The following is a 20,807-nucleotide window of genomic DNA, read 5'->3' on the forward strand; positions in this document are numbered from 1 at the left end:
TGGGATCTGTGCTGGCAGCGTGAAGCGTGTTTGGGAGCCTCGCTCTCTCTCACCCTGCCCAGCTCACATGTGCACACTCACCCACTCTCTCAAAAATAAACATTTAAAAAATAATAAATAAAAGGAAACTTGGTCTCCGTGGCCTTCCAGTCGGCTCATCTGGAAGATGGGCTAAGATTAGTACCTGTCTCATGGGGTTGTGGTACCTGACAAATGAAAGCTAGATGGCCAGTTTCAAATCCTAGCTGCTCTCCCCATTAGCTCCTGGACAAGCACCTTAACCTCTCTGCGCCCCTGTTTGTCTGTCAAGCGGAGATGATGTTGATACACCTCCCATTGGGGATACTTGTGAAATCTGCATGAGTGAACCTATACCAAGAGGTTGCTCAGAAACATGCCCAGAACCCACTCGAAGTGCTTAATGAAGGTTAGCTAACAACGGTAAGTTTACAAATCCACGTATGTTGCACACTTCGCAGCTCATGATACCCTATATTCAACGGGCACCTGGCTGGGTCAGCTAGAAGAGCATGTAACTATCTCACAGTCACGAGTTCGAGCCCAACATTGTGTATATCGACTAGTTAAAAAATCTTAAAACACAGAAACATATTCAAGGTACGTTAGTCACTGTGGACAAGAGTCATGATTTTGAAGTGTTCTCAGTCAACGGCCAAACTCAAACCTTCAACATCTTGGGCAAAGTCAGCTCCCACCAAGAAGGGATGAATAGTGATCTCAACACGATCTATTTTTCACAACAGTACATGTAGCTGGGCTTTGGGGGAACTTGTCGGCTATTTGTGGAATGTTGCATCACATGGTTCACCCTGAGTCACACAGACCAGTAAGGCGCCCAGGACCAAGGACCACAAACCCTCCCTGAGAATGTTTCCGTTCTCAGGAAACAGGCTCCCTGCCTGTCTCTGCCCAAGCAGTGGTCCAGCTGGTCACCTCCCTGCTCCACTCCCCACCAGGGCTGATTAAAGACCCAGCAAACCAGAGCCAGAAGCAAAGATCATAGGAGAGGGACTCGGCCTGTCCCAAAACCAGCCGTGTCTGCTCCAGAGAGGTTCTGTTCCCCCAAGGAGGCTGGCGGGAGGAAAGCAGATGGGCTGAGAAGCAATTTGGTCTCGCTGTCCTCTCAACAGATGCTGGGCACCATAAGAATTAATGGGCTGGAGACTCAGGTAAGAGCCATTCAAAAGCTCCCTGATTGCTCCAAAAACCGCTCTCCACGGAGGAAAAGGTTAATCGAAGCCCAGAGCTGGAAGAGAGGCGAGGAGACAGCAATTGCTTTAATCCTGCAAGTCGGCAAAGAGCTTCCACAGAGAGAAGTTTGCACGGAGGAGGCTGTGGTCTGCCTCAGAAAAAGGAACCAGGCCTCCAAATCGAGTTATTTGCAAAGCCTGCTCCATCAGGCCACAAGCCTTGGCCAGTCCCTCTCTGAACCCAAGCCAAGTAGCTCCATTTTCATTTTTTTTTTTTTTTTTTTTACACGCTGCACACTCCCTGCACTGTTGAGCCATAAATCTCTCAGGAAACCATCTCCGAAAGGTGTTTTCCCTTTTACCTACGCCATGCACATGCTCACACACGAGTCATTACTCGACAGTGACTATGCACGCAAACACAGACCCAGAGACTCTGGGTGACGAGTATGTCATGGCTGGAGATGGGACAAGTCTGATATTAACCAGAGAGGGTGACGTTTGGACATAAACGAGGCAACACCTAGGAAGGAACAAATTACACTTTTCTACATGGTTATGATTCCATGGCCAGGGTCATCTTTTTCCACAGAGCAAAGAGGGGTGTACCAAGGTATCTCACCCTTGGCACTGCTCATATTTGGGAGATCATTCTTCCTCAGGTGTCTGCAGGGTATTTAGCACCTCTGACCTCTACTCACTGGAGGCCAGTAGCACTGCCCCACCCCCAAGTCGTAACAAAAATGTCTCAAGACATTGTCAAATGTCCCCTGGGCGGGGTTGGGGGGGTAAATTCACAACCAGTTGTGAACCGCTGGTTTCGTGGGAGGCTTTAGTTCAGCAGAACTTAAGCCAGCGAATTAGCTAATGCTAAGTATAAGCCAGATTTCTTACCTAAGTCCCCAGTATCTGCACAGTACCGTAGGAGCTATTAAGTTCCTTTGACCCTGGCAAGATGCACTGGACATCAGTTTGACAGGCTGGTTCCAAATGTGACCACCTTTTCTCCCCCCACCTCCCTTACCAGTCCTTTCCCTTCACCCTTGCCTGATAAGGTAATTCCTTATTCATCTTGACGTTCTAGTGACACAAAGGCATTGAAGGAGCTCGAAGGAGCTAACACTTTAATTGATTCTAAGGAAAAGTGGCATTATTTTTATAGGAATCCAGATATAATATGCAAAATGTTCAGAATGCTCTCACTGTGGTCTCTTTGCCTGTAACTCTTTCTCCACTGTATGCTCTCAGCTCAAACCTCCGTTCCTGAGCTTGCAACTCGAGTCCAAAGAGAACGCTCCCTGGACAAGCTTCTCTATAGCGCCCAGCCACTCCTACTTACAGACCTGCCTGTATTTCTGGTCACTTATTACTACCCGAAATTATGGGCACATTTTTTTTTATTCAGAAATTCACTGGTTGACTCCCCCAACCAGAGCAGGTGCTCTATGGGCAGGGAGCTTTCTGTCTTGTTCACTGCTGTATCTTTAGCATCTAGCACAAGGCCCGGCCTCTTCCTGGCCCCAGAACTACCTAAGTAAGCAAATGGATGAATGAATTTGCATAGCTGTAGCTCTGGAGTATTAATTTCTTACCACCCACTTCTCTGTCTGCCTGAGCTCTGTTCACAATCCTCATGGCCCCAGCATCATCTTTTAATTCAGTGAATGTAGTTAACTCAGTCCTCTTATACTCCCAGTTACTGAGCAGATCAAAGACATTCAAGTACCTGGTTGGTTGATGAACACTGAGCAATCAGGAGTTTTTCCTCCTAATGCCCTTGATATTCAGGTCCTGCGAGAATTCTCAATGCAAACGAAGGTTTGTTTCCCTTCTAAGTACAGCCAACTTCACAAATACCCAGATGGACAAATCTTTGTTCTAACTAAGAGTTCCTTTATTACAACTCCCAGGGTATCTCAGGATTTGAGTAGAGGACATTAACTAATTGACAGTGAAGCCGTTTGTGGGGGCAGGAGGTGGGGGGGGGGGGTAGAGGGGATAAGGCAGGCAGAGAAGCTAAAATTAAATGACAAGAGCCTTGCCAAATTGGAGAGGGTTCAGAAATAAGCCATCTTGGGGATCAATGAGAAAGAATCAAATAATGAGCATTTAAATTGGTCAAAAACACTACTGATGTACAGGGAGAGATTTCATTTTTGTTTTAAAACAAATTTTCTATTGGCTCCATTGCTCAAACCATTTTTTCCACAAGCCTTGTGGCAATCTATCTGTCAAAGAATTACTCACTGTGCAAAGCATTATATCTATTTATCTACATACCTACTCACCTGTCACCCATCTCTCTCTCTTCCTATTTATCTAAGTACATTGGGGATACTTTTGCAAAGCGTTCCCTTTATCTAGACCTTGGGTTGTATACATCAAGCCCATCCCTCCAGTTCTGCCTGAGCCATTTCACATCTACCCAGTCAAGGCAACTTGTTTTTCTGGAACACTAAGATACAAGTTGAGAAGATAGATTGTGGTATCCTGTGGCCCCCAGTTTGACACTCGCCGATGCTATGTGCTCCCAGCATCATCTTGAGCACGTTTGTTAACCTCTCTGACCCTTAAGTTCCTCATCTGGAAAATGGGTATCATGAGAACACCTACATAATGAGGTGAAGATATAGTGGGAGAAGCCAGTTCTCAGCAAATGGTCAATGTCAGTGTGAGCAGAGGTCGTGGTAATGCCAGTAACCAAATTCACACGGCTTTCACACTGGCTTTCTCCTCATTACTACATCCTCTGGTTCCCGGGTAACCACCATCTGGAGACTAGGGAAGCATCCACCATGGCAAGTCAGGGCTTCCTTGGTGCACCCCAGGAGCAGCCCGCTGAGGGAAAGCTGACACCAGGGATTTCAACCTCACTAGGCTCCCTCATTCTATTAATGTGGCCATCGGGCAGAGTGAGGCATGCTGATGCCAGCAGATGCAGAGCTCGGTGCTGCCACAGGCCAAGCGCATTACAGGGGCTCCGGAAGCCCATCTGTCTCTGGTCGCCAACTCAGAACAGGGGCTTGAGGGTGGATTCACCAAGTTCTGGGGGAGGACCCAACAAACACCCTGGGTGGCCCAATGTTCCTACACAGGCCGAGCACTAAGTAAGCTGAGCCACAGGTATGTCATGTACAAACACAGCTCACAATGAATCTGAAAGGCAAGCCCTACGTGTGACACCTGTGCTTCAGGCCGGACCAGGTAACGCCTGTCTGAGGAGCAAAGGGAGCTGAGGCAAAGAAGCAGGAGCTGAGCCAGACTTCCGACACCTGTCCCTTACCACTGCATGGTTGGTTTTCCAAGCTCAGCCTCATCTGCTGTCTCGCTGCTGCCATATGGGTAATATTTGGGACACTACTTTCTGCCAGAAAACCCATCCATGTCCCTCTTGTCTGACCTGCCTGCAGGCAGCTGAACAGGATCCCATCATGAGTCCCAGGATGGACTGGGGCCCAGCACAGCATAAGATCTGGCCACGGACTTGTGCCAACAGTTACAGAAAAACATTAGTACTTTGGTTGGGTTCCAGAGTCTCTTTAACATAGGAACTTAGAACATCCTACGGCTCCCCAAGAGCCGGCTGGGGCTGACAGAGTGGTACTGGAGCCCAGGTGAGTCATCTCCCTGATAGCGTGGCATCAACGTAGAAAGCCTGTCTTGTGCTGTGGCTGGCTTGGCATCAGGTTCGGGTCTAGGAGAGGTCACTGTGTAGGGGCGAGCTGTCACCCTCACCATAGCCATCAGCAAGTGACTGTTCTTTCCCATGGAGGTTCTTAATTGCTGACTGGATGGTTTCTACAGTAAAGGACACAAGACAGCCAAGGACAGAACTACCTGGGGCACATCTACTCCTCCCTGGGAGATAAGATTTGGCTCCTAGAATTCGGGACACAGACCATCTGCCCAGGGGCTCTCCTGAGTCAAGTTTTCCTCTGGGGAAGGACTGATCAAGGGAAGGGCCATCATTTAAACACACCCTGGGATGCCTGGGTGGCTCAGTCAGTTAAGCATCCAACTTTGGCTCAGGTCATGATCTCTTGGTTTGTGGGTTTGAGCCCCACATCAGGCTCTGTGCTGACAGGGTGGAGCCTGGAGCCTGCTTCGGATTCTGTGTCTCCCTCTCTCTCTCTGCCCCTCTCCCACTTGTGCTCTGTCTCTCACAAATAAACATGAAAAAAATCATTAAAAAGTAACAAAAAATGAAAACATACTGTGGAAGTTCTCTGGTAATCCACTCAGTAGACTGGGGAGAGCCTTGTTTTCCAAAACACAGCATACAAACAAATGCTCTGAGAGTATAGTAGATGATTTTGGAGGGAACTCAAAAGGAACCATTAAATTGTATTTTAGTATTTTAAGTTTTATGTTTTTAATTTTATATTTATATTCAATAGTTTAATATTTAACTAATCATATTTAATAGCTTAACATTTTAATATAGTTTAATAGTTTAATATTTATATATTTTTATTTATTTTTATTTAATCGTTTAATATTTAATCATTTAACTCTTGAATAATAGCTTAATTCTTAATGTTTTGCGGAAAAAAAAAATCTAACTAGCATGTGATTCCTTGCTTGTGATTTCACCAATATTATCCCTCGGGATAGCGTTTCTCATCATCATCATTACTGACCTTTCATACCAGCTCGTTCTCTGTGTGGGGGGCGGGGGGGGGGGGGCTGGCCCGGGCACTGCCCGAAGTTTAACAGCATCCCTGGAGTCTACCTCCCCACCTGCTACCCTGGTGTAGTCACCTCCCCACCCCAAGGTGAGAAAATCAAAAATTGTCTTCAGACATTGTCGTACGTCCTCTGGAGGTCAAAGATCGCCTTGACTGAGCACGATTGGCTTAGAGTAAGTCCATGTCTGAAAGTACATTAGGTTGATTTAAGGCCAATGTACTTCTATGGGACTTGGAACAGGTGTGATTCACATGGGGCAAACACAGCTAAGGTGACAGGTCACTGGCAGAAGTTTCAGAGGAACCAGACCAGAGGATGGCCCAAAAGGGCCAGAGAACGGGGTCCTTATCCTCCAAGTCACATGCTCTTTCCCACCTGCTCTGTTGTGTCATTCCTGAAGTCGACAGAACTCAACATACGTGTAGGAAAGAGAAGGCAGAGGACTCCACTTTGCCCATCATGTGTAGGCCTCCTGATCTGGTAAGGAGAACTGGGGGGGGGGGGGGGGGGAGGGCCTTCATTCCCCTAGGGGAGACTGAGGCAGAGACATTGGTGAGAACAGGGACCCCTGGAGGAGGCTGGAGAGGCAGACAGGCAGGTGGGTCTTGCCAGACAACTCCAGAAACAGCCACAACGCTGCTCCACAGCCTTGCAAAGTTCCAGCAGGCTTGCCTGTCTTGGGCAGACAGGGCTCTGGATGCAGTCCATCTGGTCTCCTCTCTGTGTGACCAACCCTCAGAGCCCAGGAAACGATCAATCCAAAGATAGCTCCCCTTAAAGCCCAGCCTGAAAGGCAACAGTCTATTGGTTTCAAAAGCTACCTCACCAGTACTTAATACATACTGACGACTTCACGGACACCATTTTCTGCTGTGCTCACAACGCCGCAAGGTAGGCACTGCCACCATGGGAATATTCCAGATGGCAGGAGGGAGACTGACAGGCGACGTCACTTTTCAGGCCCTGAAGATGAGTACGCGGATACAAGGGTACACATGTGCATGCACACACAATCGGCTGGCATGTGTCCCCACCTGCGTGTGCTTGCACACATCCCAATGGGCAAGAGGATGGTCTGATGTGCCTGCCCAGCTTTCCTAAGCCAAGAGGGTGCACCAAGCCCCCTGAAGAGCTGGCACAGGTAAGTGAGAAAAATCAGGGGAAGGTACTGACCTGTGTCTCCAGGGTGATCGGTGGACTTGGATGAGGGTCCTGCAGGGAGAGAGGAGAAAACACAGGTAAGTGATGGGGGGAAACTGAGCCTACTAAGCCAGTTCGCATTTTCCAACAAAGCTACATCTCTTCAGTGCCTAACAAGCCCACAGGGAGGGCTGCCCAAATGTCTTCCCCATTCCACAACTCATGAGAAGAGCTTGACCCAATCCCCAATCTCCCCCTAACTTCTTCCCACACCCAGATGACTAAGGGGGTTCAAGTTTCTCACTGACAGGTTAAGGGGACACCCGCCATGGAGATCATGCAAACGTGCAAGTGTAAGGAAATAGGAAAGAAAGCACTCTTGCTGCTTCTCTCAAAGTGTGTTCAAATCCTCTATACGGAGAGAATGGACCCCTGAGAAGATTACAAACACACCTCAAGGAACAGAGTCCAGATGAGGGGGCAAGGCCACCAATTTGTGCCTGGTCTTACAAAAAATGAGGGAAGGAACAGACAGAGAAAGAAGAGCTTAATTCCTCATTTTCGCAGCACATTCCAATGGGCTGGGGAAGAGCCTTTTCAGGATAGCGAAGGCCAGAGAAAAGTCCTATTCATTCACTCTCTACAAAAGCCAATTGACTGGAAAGGCTTGGTGGTCATGTCGCGGGTCATTAAACATGAACTCTCTAGGTGGGGGGCAGGGTGGGTCGAGAGGCGGGAGGGATGGGTGAGGAGGAGGCAGGGTTTTTCAGCAAATGGTTTCCAAGGAAAACAGGAAACCCAGCACATAAAGACTATTTTTGTCTGCACTGTGTCGGCTCTGAACTTAACCACCCTGGATTCAGGATTCTGGGAAAGCAACCTCAAGCTGCCTGTTACAGAGAATGGGCTTGATTTTAGGGCCCCGAGGGACAAACTCAGTTTGGAAGCGTTGCTTTAGGCAAGAGATTTTCCAGCACTGGCTTCTAGGAAGCCATGCAATTGAGCACCCCCCGGCCCTAGTCGGTGAATAAGAAGGAAGTATAGGGATTATGCTGTATTTGTCCTTCTGTGGTCTGACTTGGTTCACTCTACGTAACATCCTTAAGGTTCATCCTTGTTGTCACATAAGGCTGAGTAACAGTGCACTATACGCATTCACCACATCTTGATCCATTCATCCATCAACAGATGTTTACCCTTTTTTCCTATCTTGGCTGTTGTATGGCTTCAATGAGCATGGGCACCCAAGTGTCATGATTCCACTCCCATGAGGCATCTCCAATAGTCAAATTCACAGAAACAGACAGGGGAAGGGTGGGTGTCAGGTGGGCTGGAGGCAAGGAATGGGAAGTTGCTATTCAACAGGTGTCAAGTTTCATTCATGCAAGATGTAGAAACCCTGGCATTCAGCTGTACGACATTGTGGTTACAGTGAACAAAATTTTTAGGTGTATACTGCAGTGTTAACAGAGTACAACTCCTGTTGTGTTCTTACCACAATTAGAAAAGAGAAAACTGCGGCAAAATTTTCAACCCTTACCCTAGGGGAATGGTCAGTCGCTTTCTTAATGATTCTGCTGTGGTATCTTTATAACGATGCCAAAGTAACCCTGAGCTCTGGTCTGTTCTGAGTTTTCTTTCAAGATGAAGGGTTCCTTTCCCCACCCACCCCACCCCCACTCCAGATCCTAGCTCTGAATCCAGTCCCCAGCATTTCTCCAAGGCTACAGCTCCAAGTTGACCACAGGCAAACAGCTCACTCCAATTTCCACATTCTACCCAGGCACAGAATATTCCTCAGACCCAGGAAGATACTGAGGGGAATACTCCTCCCCCTCTCTGGACACTGCAGCCTTGTCCTTCAAGCCTTGAAAGTATTTTAGAGGCTCTCTCTTTAAACCCTTATCTAGCTCCCTCCCAAGGGTGAGGAGGGGGCCACTATATGGGTGAGAACCTTGGCTGAGGCATTTTTGAGTGAGCAGCCTCCGTGTTTTAGCCATTCCTCACGGGGCTCCCCCTGACCAGCCTCTTCATCCTCACACACAGGGAGTGGCAACCCTGTTCTTCCATTTTCCCTGTGTCAGGCACACTGGACAGGACCCACTTTTGTCTTTGGGAGACAAGGCTCTTCTCCTGGTCTATGACAGGGTGGGACTCCGGCCTCAGGCATGCTGCTTTGTGGGTGAGGGCATGCCACATTACTCTTCAACTCCGAGTCAGCCTGTGTGTCTCTCCCAAAGTTCAGTTTCTGCCATCTCGATTTGGCCAGAAGATAAGAAGCTGCCTCTCAGACTCCAACATGAGCCTCATTCTCAAAGCCAGGTCACAGTGAAGAACCACACTGGGGTGTTGGGTGTGCGCCCAGATTAATTAAGTTGTACTTCTCAGCCCATTTGGCTATTGTTTGGGGCTTATGCTTCACTGCTCAGAATCCTGAAGGGGTGGAGAGGGGAGAATGCCATCCTGAACCCCTAAGAACAACTTCCCTGAAAGCGATCGTCCTTGGCAAACCACAGAAAACTCTGTCAACTTGTCAACTGTACTGACAAAACCCAAAGCTGATCCTTAGATTCTGGTAGAGCACCGGCTCTTTACTTGGCATTCCAAGATCAGAAACCCTCCCAGCACATGGTCAGGGGTCCAGTATTATCTACTTAGCATGTTAATGACCTAGCCTGGAAGCAGACAGAGTACTCCCAAGTGGCCATGTTATTAACACTTAGGATTCACTTGCCAACAAAAATTCAATCTCCTCCCTCTGTGCACACTCAAAACCTAAGCTTCTCCCTACAGAAGCTCCATCCAGAAGATTCCAGGTATGGCAATATATCTGTGAGGTCTCCCTTTCAGCAACATCCTCCTTAATTGGAAAGGCTAACGAAGTGGAACCGGGTCAATGATGCTGTCTGCCTAATCCATCGTGTCTGTCTAAACTGGGACTCTTTGGTTTACAGTAGAGTAAATTCCTGTCTGTCAGGGGAAAGGCTCCTGGAGACCAAAGGGGAATTTGCAACATGCTCGGATGCTACAGTGGAGTGCTTTTAGAATCTTAATGTGGATACTGGGGCTACGGAACTGCCTGAAGCAAGGGAAGCCCTTTCATATCATCTATTGCAATGACTAAATTGGGGAAGTCAAATAGGGAACCAGGCAGACAGATTTAGTGGCCCGCATTCTTCACCACTCCCTGTATCCACGCCCTCTAGTCACATGACTTTCCATTTCTTTGCTGAGTGTTCTGCCCCATCCCTTGACCTTGGGCTTGCCATTTTGATGTGTTTCATCCAAGGGGAGATTAACAAACAGGACCTAAGCAGAAGCTTGAAATATGCTTGTGTGATTGAACATGATCTCTTGTGCTTTTGCTATCCCCACAAGAACATGCCCCAGGTAGCCTGCTGGTGCAAGGAGGAGGACACACACAGGGAACAAACCTATATGCAACCTGCAGCTTGAAGCCCACCCCAGCCTTGAACAGCCAACCTTCAGACACATATATAATACATGCTTGTTGTTGCAAGCCACACAGTTCAGGGTGCTTTGTTATGCAGCCATCATTGTGGTAGTAACTAACTGATACACTTTCTGAAGATTGATCCTAACAAAAACATAATGGACAGTCCAGCCTTGGAAACAAAATGCTATGTACTCTCCCCAAGTATGCAAACAAACCTCAGGAACCTGAACTAACTACCATTTATAGCTATGATTTAGGACCTACTATGTGCCACACTCCACATGAGCTGTAGGTTATGCCAAGCAAAGGACATTCTCAACCACCAAGACCTCATACTACATAGGAGGTCACTTTCATCTCTTTGCCAAATGGACCAGTCCCTCTGAATTTACTCCAATGCCATGACAAACAATGGTAACAGGATTTCTCAGAATCCTCTTGCCCTGAGGTAATTACCAGTTTCATTTCTCCAGTTTATTTTAAACTTTAACCCATGGGCCTATTAGTTGACCGTTTCCAACAATCATCAATACTAGTAAGAACTAGTAAGTGATAACTAATACCTGGAGTTCTTACCACGTTTCAGACACTGGCTTACCTTCTAGACATGTATCATTCCACTGACCCCTTGTAACAACCCTAGGAGATAGAGACTTCCATGATGCTCATTACAGAAATGAGCCAACTGATGACCAGAGAAATTGAGCGACGTGTTCAAGGTTACACAGACAGTACTGAAGCCTGGACTGGACACCAGGGCCCTGTACTTGAGAAACCTGTGCTCCATTATTTTATATTAGCTCCACTGGAGAACACAATCCCCCATCAGAAAAAATCATCTTGCAACCTGGATGAGGTCTACTAAAAGAAAGAACACACACAGCAAATCAACAGTAGCACTTTAACCACTATTAGCATCCTTTTTTAAAAAAAAAAGGTAGTGGACACGGTTAATGGAAATTAGCACACGTGTCCTGACTAAAAATAAAACACAGCCACTTTGCCACAGCGGGGCACCAAATCCATCCACACATTTACGGAATCCCGACTCAGTAGCTAGCACCATGTCTGGTGGGCACCAGGAGGGAGACAGAAAGGAGTTTAAAGGGACTCTGTGTACACTTCTATTCCCAAAGCTAACGGTTTAAATAATAGGTAGGAGTCTGATTACAGATCCTGGAGAAATGAAACTCGGTCTCACTTCAAGACCAGGAAGCCAGGCTCAAACTTTGAGCTCAGCAAGCCCAAAAGCCTGATTTTAACAAGCAATTAGGCTTTCATGAAGAAAATAGGAGGAGACATTTCATGATCATTCCATATGTGCCTCAAACGTTTTGGGCTCCCCTGGTCGGCGGTGAGCCTCGAGCTTAGCCTCAGCCATTGGAAAGTGTGTTCCCTTCCTGTGCTTTGAGTATCTCCTAAGATAGTGTTTGCTCTTGGGTATTAAGCAATGGCTTTGGTGTGGAGGCAACAATACTGTGACTCAAGTCTTCAGAGCCAGATTTCCCCCCATCGGGGCGCCCCCATCAAGTCAGCAGAGCGATAGACACCAGGCCCTGCAGTACAATCTCTGCACGGACACACCCAGGAGAACACTTCAGAAGGCTCGTGTGGCACTTTTCCCGAGAGCCCTCTGGGGACAGAAATAGAAGGCTCCCCCATTAGGAGTTTGTGCTTTACCAAACACCAGGTACCTCAGGAAATGCAGGGGGATGTTTATAGGATCAGAGATTAAAACACAAAATCTCACCAACAGCGTTCCTGCCTGCTGGAGACCACCCAGGAAGACCATCAAGTGCAAGGGGAATTCGGATGCCAAGCCAAGGACCCAAAAGGATGCTGTCACTTGTAACAAGGGACTATATGGGGCAAAGAAGGAAAATGCAGTGGAAGAGTGCAGGTTCAGGGTCAGACCGTCAGCTGAAATCACACGTCACCACTGATTAGTCTGCTTGGCCCATGTGCCAGACATGTTTATTTTTACAGTTCTGGAGGCTGGAAATCCAAGATCCAGGAGCCAAGAGAGTTGCTGTCTGCTGAAGCCTTTCTCCTCAACTCACCAACACCCATCTTCTCACTGCGTCTTCACATGTTCTTCCCTCCATGCCTGAACCTCTTTGGTGTCTCCTGTGCATCGAAAATTTCCTCCTCTTATAAGGACATCAGTCAGAATGATTAGAGCCCAGACTTCAGGCCTGATATTAACTTCATTACCTCTGTCAAGGCCCGGTCTCCAAACCTTCACATTCTGAGGTGCTGGGGTTTGGCGATTCAGCAGATTAACAACCACTTAGTAGATTTGGGACCTCAGGCAAACTACTTAGTTTCTGTGAGCTTAACTTTTCTCAACCACACCCTGTGAATAGGTGGGACTGTATTCTCCAACAGAGCTACTGCAAGGAAGGACGGAAAGGACAGTCTAGGACTGTTTTCAAAGTTAAAGGGGACACAAATAAGGACACTAGCTTAAGAGGTGGAAATGTGGACTGTTCAAGTGTATAGAGAGTCACCTCCTCATCTTGGAAGTGGGCTACCACAGACATTATAGGTGATCATGCATATTTAATAAAACCAGCTATTTTTAACGTCTGCTGCTTGGTTACAAGCTCAAAAACAAGGGCACTGGGGTGGCCTCAGTGGGTGTCTGACTCTTGATTTCAGCCCAGGTCACGATCTCAGTTTGTGGGATCAAGCCCTGCGTCAAGCTCTGTGCTGACAGCACAGAGCTTGCATGGGATTCTCTCCCTCCCTCTCTCACTGTCTCTCCCCTGCTCACACTCACTCTGTCTCAACCTAAATAAACAAATTTTTAAAAGCTCAAAAGTTATCTCCTCTTTGTCATCTTCTTCCAGGCTTTTGAAGGCTAAGACATACACCTCCACCCCCAAACCAATCAGCCACAATTCTTCTCCACGGCCACTCATTATAGATCCCAGCTGAACCAATCCCATTCGACAGTAGTGAAATGGGCAAATTTAGCCATCTCCTTTCCTGTGTTTATTCTGTGCCAAGCACATGAAATCCTTGCCACTCTGCCAAGGCAGGTATCATGCTCCCCCTTTTACAGATCAGATTAACTGAAACTCAGGGAGGATCGTTTGCCCAGAAACACAGGCCTGATAAGGGTTGGAGCCAGGACTGATGCTTAGGTTTGCAAGCGGCCTGAAACGGGCACCTTCACCAATATCCTGGTGCTTTACAAAACCATGAACTTAGTGAATCGGGATCTCTGGGCCAGGAGCCCAAGAACCTGCGTTTTCATTGAACAGTCCTGGGTGAGTCTTATGCGTACTGAAGCTTGACAAGACCTGCACTGTAGCATGGGTAATTCAAGACCGGAAGCATCCGAAGTGACACAGACAGCCAGTGCGAGACCAAGAATAGGACCCCTCCCCTCTGATCCCCAGTCAGTCACCAAGGCTCTGAGGTGTTCATGCAACTCTGATGCTCACGTTCTGCATCCACTAGACATTTGCATGATGGGTGTGTGTCTGTTTGAGGGCTCTAACTGACCAGACTGGGTGACTTAGAAACAGAATTGTATTTCTCATAGTCCTGGAGGCAGAGAGGTCCAAGATCGAAGTGCTGATGCATTCAGGGTCTGGCAGGACTTCCTAGTTTATGGACAGCTTTCTTCTTGCTGTGCCTTCACCTAGACGAATGGCTGAGGGAGCGTTCCAGTGTCTTCATTTATAATGGCACTCCTTCCGTTTTTCAGAGCTTTGCCCTCAGCAGCCCCCACCACACTGCGGGTCAGGATTTCAACAAATTTAGGGGGACAAACCATTCCATCCACAGTGGGGTACAAGGTTTTGCTCCTTCCTTTTTCTCCACTTACATGGTGATGACCTCCTTGCCCCGGAAACCCTGACCATCACCTTCATCTTTCCAGCTTTCTTTCCCCAGGGATAAGTGGCTCCTTTGGACTCCTCAGGATTTGTTCACAGCCATGAAGGTGCTCACACAATGGGACTTTGTCTGCCAGGTGTCCCTCTGGGATTTCACAAGGAGCTTATCTCATGTGTCCGTGGCTCCTGGGATGAAGGCTGGGGACGTGCATGGCGGTGACACTGGTCGATGAGGGAGGGATTCCAACAGCACACAAGTCCCCTTGTTCTCTCAGAAAGGCTACATTGGGAATACAGACGCCGGCCAGAATCACACAGCCCTCACCTTGTTGGAAAATGCAAACTCATCTCGAAGAAAGACTGAGAAAACAGAAACCTCACAGAGAGGTCAAGGACACTGGCAGTGCTTTATAGAGATGGTGGTGCAGAGTTGGGCCCTTTCAACTGGGTGCAATTTTCCTTACTCTGTGGTCTTCCAAGTTTTAAGAAATTACAGGTCTCTTTGGGGCACCTGGGTGGCGCAGTCGGTTAAGCGTCCGACTTCAGCCAGGTCATGATCTCGCGGTCCGTGAGTTCGAGCCCCACGTCGGGCTCTGGGCTGATGGCTCGGAGCCTGGAGCCTGTTTCCGATTCTGTGTCTCCCTCTCTCTCTGACCCTCCCCCGTTCATGCTCTGTCTCTCTCTGTCCCAAAAATAAATAAAAAACGTTGAAAAAAAAATTAAAAAAAAAAAAAAAGAATTTACAGATCTCTTTACCACTTGGCCTTCCTTCCACAGATTGTAACCCATACCCCGGAACAGAGCCACAGGACCTCAAAATGAAGTTCGGGCCCTTGGAGTTAGTGAATCACCTCGGAAGCTACAAAAGACCACAGAAGCATGGAAACTCTGGAAGGACTTCAATGGTTCTCCAGGTGGGTGTGAACACCTGTGAGAATAAACAGTTATCCAGTATCTAAACCACACACTTGGTTCTGTGTGTGCCTTAAGAGGTTTTGTAATTCTTGGCAAACCACACGGAATTAGAATTCTTCGAACAACAAGGTTTTGAACACACCTACCTAAAAGAGGAGAGGCTTGTGGTAGGAAGTGTTAACATGGGATGGCCAATTGGTGGCCTCTAGATGATTCGTGCTAGGTGGTATTTTTTGGCCTGTAATATCGATGACATATTTTTCCTTGTTGCCCATGTTCTAAAACCAGGATAGGTCACATGCAAATCCAGATTTCTCATTTCTCTTTTAAAAAATGAGAGATTTAGGGGTGCCTGGGTGGTTAAGTTTGCTAAGCGTCTGACTTCAGCTCAGGTCATGATCTCATAGTTCATGAGTTCGAGCCCCGTGTCAGACTCTGTGCTGCCAGCTCAGAGCCTGGAGCCTGCTTCAGATTCTGTGTCTCCCTCTTTCTCTGCCCCTCCCCCACTCATGTGGGCACACTCTCTCAAATATAAACAAACATTAAAAAATAATTGAAAATGAGAGATTTACCAACACTGCACGTGTCCCTGCAAGACAGCAAAGCTTCTGGCTGGATTGCTACCTGGTCACTGCCAACAACTGTATCGGTCACCTCCATTCACTAAGGCAATTCGCCTAAGGTCGCATGGCTGGTATCAACAATTATTAGAAGAGCAGTTAACATTGGCTCATAGTGAAAACAAAGTGTTGTCCTAAGTGGGTAGTAAGAACCATCTAATTTAAACCGCCTAACAAGGTAGGTATTAACAGACCCATTTTACAGACGATGTATTCGAAGCTCAAAGGAGAAAGGAATTCGCTCAAGGTCACCTGTTAGTAAGTGGTAACCTTCCCATCTCCTCGTGTGTGTCTTCAGGCCAGTGACTTGTCACAACGGCAACCATCCTAACAACAACCTTCTCAGAGGGACAAAGTGAAGACCGACTCAGATGGTGGAGCAGAGCCTTGCTCAGTCCTGGTGCACAGTGGGCAAGCCACAAGTGTCAGTTCCTCTGGAGGACAATTACCACCACTCTGTCGTGTTCGGCTTTTCATAGCTCAGACCAGAAACAAGACAGGCCACGTGCCAGGAGAAACCTGAGAAACGCAGCCTCCACCCACCACTGCTGGGCAAGAGGTGCTGGTGGCTGTCTCCAGGACTCCATGTCCTCCTGAAGCTGGCCACCTGAGCTCCGCATGGACACAAGCCACATCTCAAGCTCAGCGTGATAATTAGCTTTCTCCCCAGGCACATGCCATGGCACCTACCAATTTTGCACTCACTTGCTGTGGTCACCAAAATGGCAGACGGCCCACGGGAGCCAATGCCACTGAGTGTCCTGCAGATACTGTCGCGAGCTCCAGAGAGACTATGCTTTGCTCTGTAGCTTCTGGCACTAGTGAGTGGGCCTTCTGTCCCACGGGCAAACAGTTCAGGTTTAAGACCCAGAAGCCAAGACTGAGCACCAGGAGACTTAGAGGTGGAGGATAGGTGTTCAGTGCCTCCCTGCAAGGTGCCCAAGGTAGCTATTACTAAGCAATTTCTCGGCCTCAAAGTTTCAATACAGCCCTCTGGGCAGCCATTACTAACAGATTCTGATTTTCCTAGGCGATGCAAACTTATTTCTGTCCCTGACTTGAATCAAACCGTTCATTTTCTGGTAAGGAAAAGAAGATTCAAGATGGGAAGTGAATGTCCTAAGGGCCACATGCTTTCTATCAAAACCTGGTCTAGAATCCAAGGTTCTTAATGCCAAATCCTGGGTTCATCCCTTTTTGCCAAAGTCAATTTCTATGCTTGTCCCCTCTGCCTTTTCTTCATTTTCTCTTCTTCGGCTGCCACACAAGAGCCTCTAACCAGGACATTTTCTGTTCAAAGGATAGCATATCCCAGCTCTGGGAAAACCAATTCAGCAGTGTTTCAGGTCTGGAGTGTTTCCAGGATGCCACACACAGACCTGCTGTTTCAAGCCATGGGGGAAAACTGACCCCAGGATGCTGGGCACAGGGTGATGAAGGGGAGAACTTCACAGTGCTTGCAGAGGGGACACCCCCAACTCCAGGCTGTGCCTCAGAACAGGGGAGCCTCCTTCCTGGGCCGGAAAAGAGATGGCTGGTCGTCGAACATGCAGGGGACAGAGGGTTCCTATGTTCAGAGTCAAGGTCAAAGTCAGGTGGTTTCAGAGCAAAGAGACTCAGGGTCTCCTTCCTGCCTCCTGGCCTTCTCCTAGGTTTCTTAATGTTATCAACAGTGGGGATGACAGTGACAGCACCAATGACAGTGGCCATTAGGACAGCTATTTTCAAAGTCCTCATGAAGCAACACATTTAGCAGTTCATGTGTATTATTTCAATAAATCCTCGTTCCATCCTCAAGGGCTGGCTACCACAGGATGGCCATCAAGTCTGGAAACAGATGGTTTTATATCATGCTTTTAGCATCGTGAGAGGCCCCTGATGGCCATGCACATTCACCTCTGTTGCCAGAGTACGGACACCCTGTGGTACTGTTGCCAACTTACAGAGGAGAAAACAGGCTCAGAGAGGTTACATGAGTTGCCCAGAAGCCACAGAGATTGGCCCACTGAACCTTCTAATCTTCATAGACGTTAGGAAAAAAAAAAAAAAAGTAACCAGAACCCTCAGATGTGGTGTGGTTTGACTTAAACGATACACAGCACTTTTTACATTTTTTTTCCTACTAGTTGCCAACCCCCAAAGATTGGGTGATTTCAGAACATCCAGATTTATGGCTTTTCTTAGAATGTCCAAAGATCTGGCCAAGTGAGCATGCTGGTTGGCATGGCTGAACTGGAGGAAGTTGCTACTTCCTTAAGGTAGGTACACACCCTCCTCTCAGCAACGGCCCTGACCCACCCACCTGGGTAAGCCCGAGTTGGTGACCACCCCCCCATTTCTTTGCCACCAGGGTTTATCGCTGTACCATTCTACCCACTCAATGGCTTATTCATCAGGACCCCACCCTCACTTCCAGTCCCAAAGAAGCAACGTTTGGGATGCCTTAACCTAAAAAGGATCAAAGTTCTACTAATCCACAGTAAGTTCAACACTGTGGTTTATTCATTTACAAGCCTCTACCTAGAGCTCAATAGCTTTGATTTTTCCTGGCGTGGTGGGATCACACAGGGAGGTGGTGATGGGGACGCTTCAGTGCGGAGCACAGAACAGGAAGAGGTTATTAGCACCACTGTTTTCTGGCTTCCTGCATAGCCACCACACGCAGCTGCCTCTGAACTGGCTGTTTGTTCCTAGCTGTCCCGGAAGGAAGCGCGCTCATCACCCACGACAACAGAATTGGCCCTAGGAGCCGAGAACGTGCGCAGGGGCTCTGAGTCCCAGCTCTCCTTCTGTACGGAGCAACCCCAGAGCTGCCCAGACAGGAAAATGGGAAGAAAGCACAGCCTGGGATACAGCATCCTGTAGCCCACTGACAAAGCCCCAGCTGGGGGACAGGGAAAAGGAGGAGGAGGCCAGAGGAAGGGGGTTCGGCAGGGCACATGGATTGTGTACAATGAGCTCCTTTCATCAGTGAATAGAGGACTCTCCTCAACTCAGTCTCAATGGCTTTGTTTCTTAAACAACCCATTCTACACCCAGAAAGCCAAATTTGCCAGACCCTGTGCCAAGGTCAGGCAAGAGCCTGAGACCCCCAAGCAAGCTGCTAATCAGCACCCAGGAGACAACCACAGTGCCCAGTGCCATTTGGCTGACCTGAAGTCTACAAAGATCCCCTTTTATTTTTATGCTTTTCTGCAGTGGGGTTGGGCACTCGGGGTTGGGAGGGGGGCTCACTCACACGCGTGACATGTTTGGCATAACTGTAGGATCTATTCAGGGTAGTAAGTGTTTCCTTCCCACAAACTTCATTGAGACATCTGCACAGAGGGGGCAGGGCAGGATGAGAAAGGACTGGAGAAGAGGCCAGTTCAAGTCTGCAGTCTCAAGATGACCCGATTCACGATGTGGGAGCCGTCACTGCTGATGACCAAGCAGGAGCCCCTGCGTTGCAGGCACATTGAGAGCCTCATCTTCAGAGATTTATTGCACAGGTAGCAAAGAGCCAACTGGGGACCTATGGACCAGGATTCAGTTCAGACATGTTTTGTTTACCCTGTACCATATTTTCAAAAGCAAACTGTTAAATACCATGCCAACACTTAATATTTGGGAGGTCCCACGTAAAACTGCAAAGTCCTGGCATTTCTTAGAAAACCTTAAGACTTGGAAACACAAATCCATCACCTCCCTAAGGTACCAGTAGTATGGATCCGGGAAGCAGCTGTCTCCCTTAGAAGGGGCATGTGCCCTCCAGGCTACCCAGCCCGCAGACAGGCTTCCCTTATGAAGGAGGCCTGGTGGCTGCTATGGGCCCTCAACTCCGCGATCTGATTTATTAAGTCTCAACACTCTCAACGGAGGCCCTGGGATGAGAGATAAATACAGAATACGTATCATAGACTGGTCTTAAGGCCAACTTGGCTACAAAATCCAAGGACAGTTTGACCTAAGAAGCACAGATGAACACACATCCGAGACACTACGTCTGCAGCTGAGTCCCCTCATCCGGTAGAGGTGAGGGTCCCCTTCCCAGCTAACTACTATTTTAACAACTTGCCCTGCTTTCCCAAGAACCTAGACTATCTTCTGTGTACGCATATCTGAAGCCCTGTGGCTATCAACCTAGACAGCACTCTCATTTTCACTGAGCCCACACTAACTGAACCTGAAGCCACACAGGGTTGGGATTTAAAAGATGAATCCTCAGAACCCGGCCAAATTAGGAGTTGCAGGAGGTTTTCCTGAGGTCAAGTGCCTGCTGCAAAGATGAGCCTTGGGCATCAAAGACTGAGCAGAAAGCAGATGAACTCAACCGACTGGCCACCATGGGAGATGAAGAAACAGAGAGGTTCCTCCATGTGGCATATGTAGCTTATCTGGCAAGCTGTGGCTTCCTGGGAAGTTATTACCTACACCGACATCATAAAATGCAAGCAAGTTCCCAATTTAGCCAAGGCTACAAAAGCTCAACACAAACAGGGCAGGCCCCTCAGTGGTGGCAGGTACAGCGTATTTTATTACAGCTTTTCTAGGTCCAAGAAGGTGGGTTGACATTTACTGCATCTGCTTCTGTCCTATGTAGCCAAGACCGTTATTCTTCAAGCTCTGTATACGACTGTGAGTCTGTGTGTGTGTTCGTGCATACATGCGTACACGCAAACATCTGTGAGCATTCACTTGCATGAACACGTGGTCTCTTCCGCTTGAAGCCTTCCAAAAAGCTGCTGTGAGATTTCGAAGTTTTGTTTGCCTGCTACCCCTAATTTTGGGGAATTGCCTCTAAGTCACCCCAGTCCTAGTACTAATTTCCAATGGCCACTGTGCGAAGGGAGGGAGGGCCATGGCAGCAGAGATCCCACTCCGCAGACTTCTTTCTGAGCTGTGAGGTGAGGAAGAGGGAAAGCATGCAGTATTTTATTTCTGCACT

General features: G+C 48.1%; 1 protein-coding gene across 3 annotated transcripts in view; it reads right to left on the bottom strand.

Moving 5' to 3' along the window:
• XYLT1 (xylosyltransferase 1) overlaps positions 1-20,807 on the bottom strand; it is a 313,185-nt gene that overhangs the window by 214,551 nt on the left and 77,827 nt on the right. For all 3 annotated transcript variants that reach the window (XM_023246430.2, XM_045047341.1, XM_045047342.1), the window contains exon 2: positions 7,074-7,112. In XM_023246430.2, the coding sequence (XP_023102198.2) occupies positions 7,074-7,112 (39 nt within the window). The remainder of the gene's footprint in view (positions 1-7,073; positions 7,113-20,807) is intronic.

This window comes from Felis catus, chromosome E3 (genome assembly GCF_018350175.1).
Source record: "Felis catus isolate Fca126 chromosome E3, F.catus_Fca126_mat1.0, whole genome shotgun sequence".
NCBI lineage: Eukaryota > Metazoa > Chordata > Mammalia > Carnivora > Felidae > Felis > Felis catus.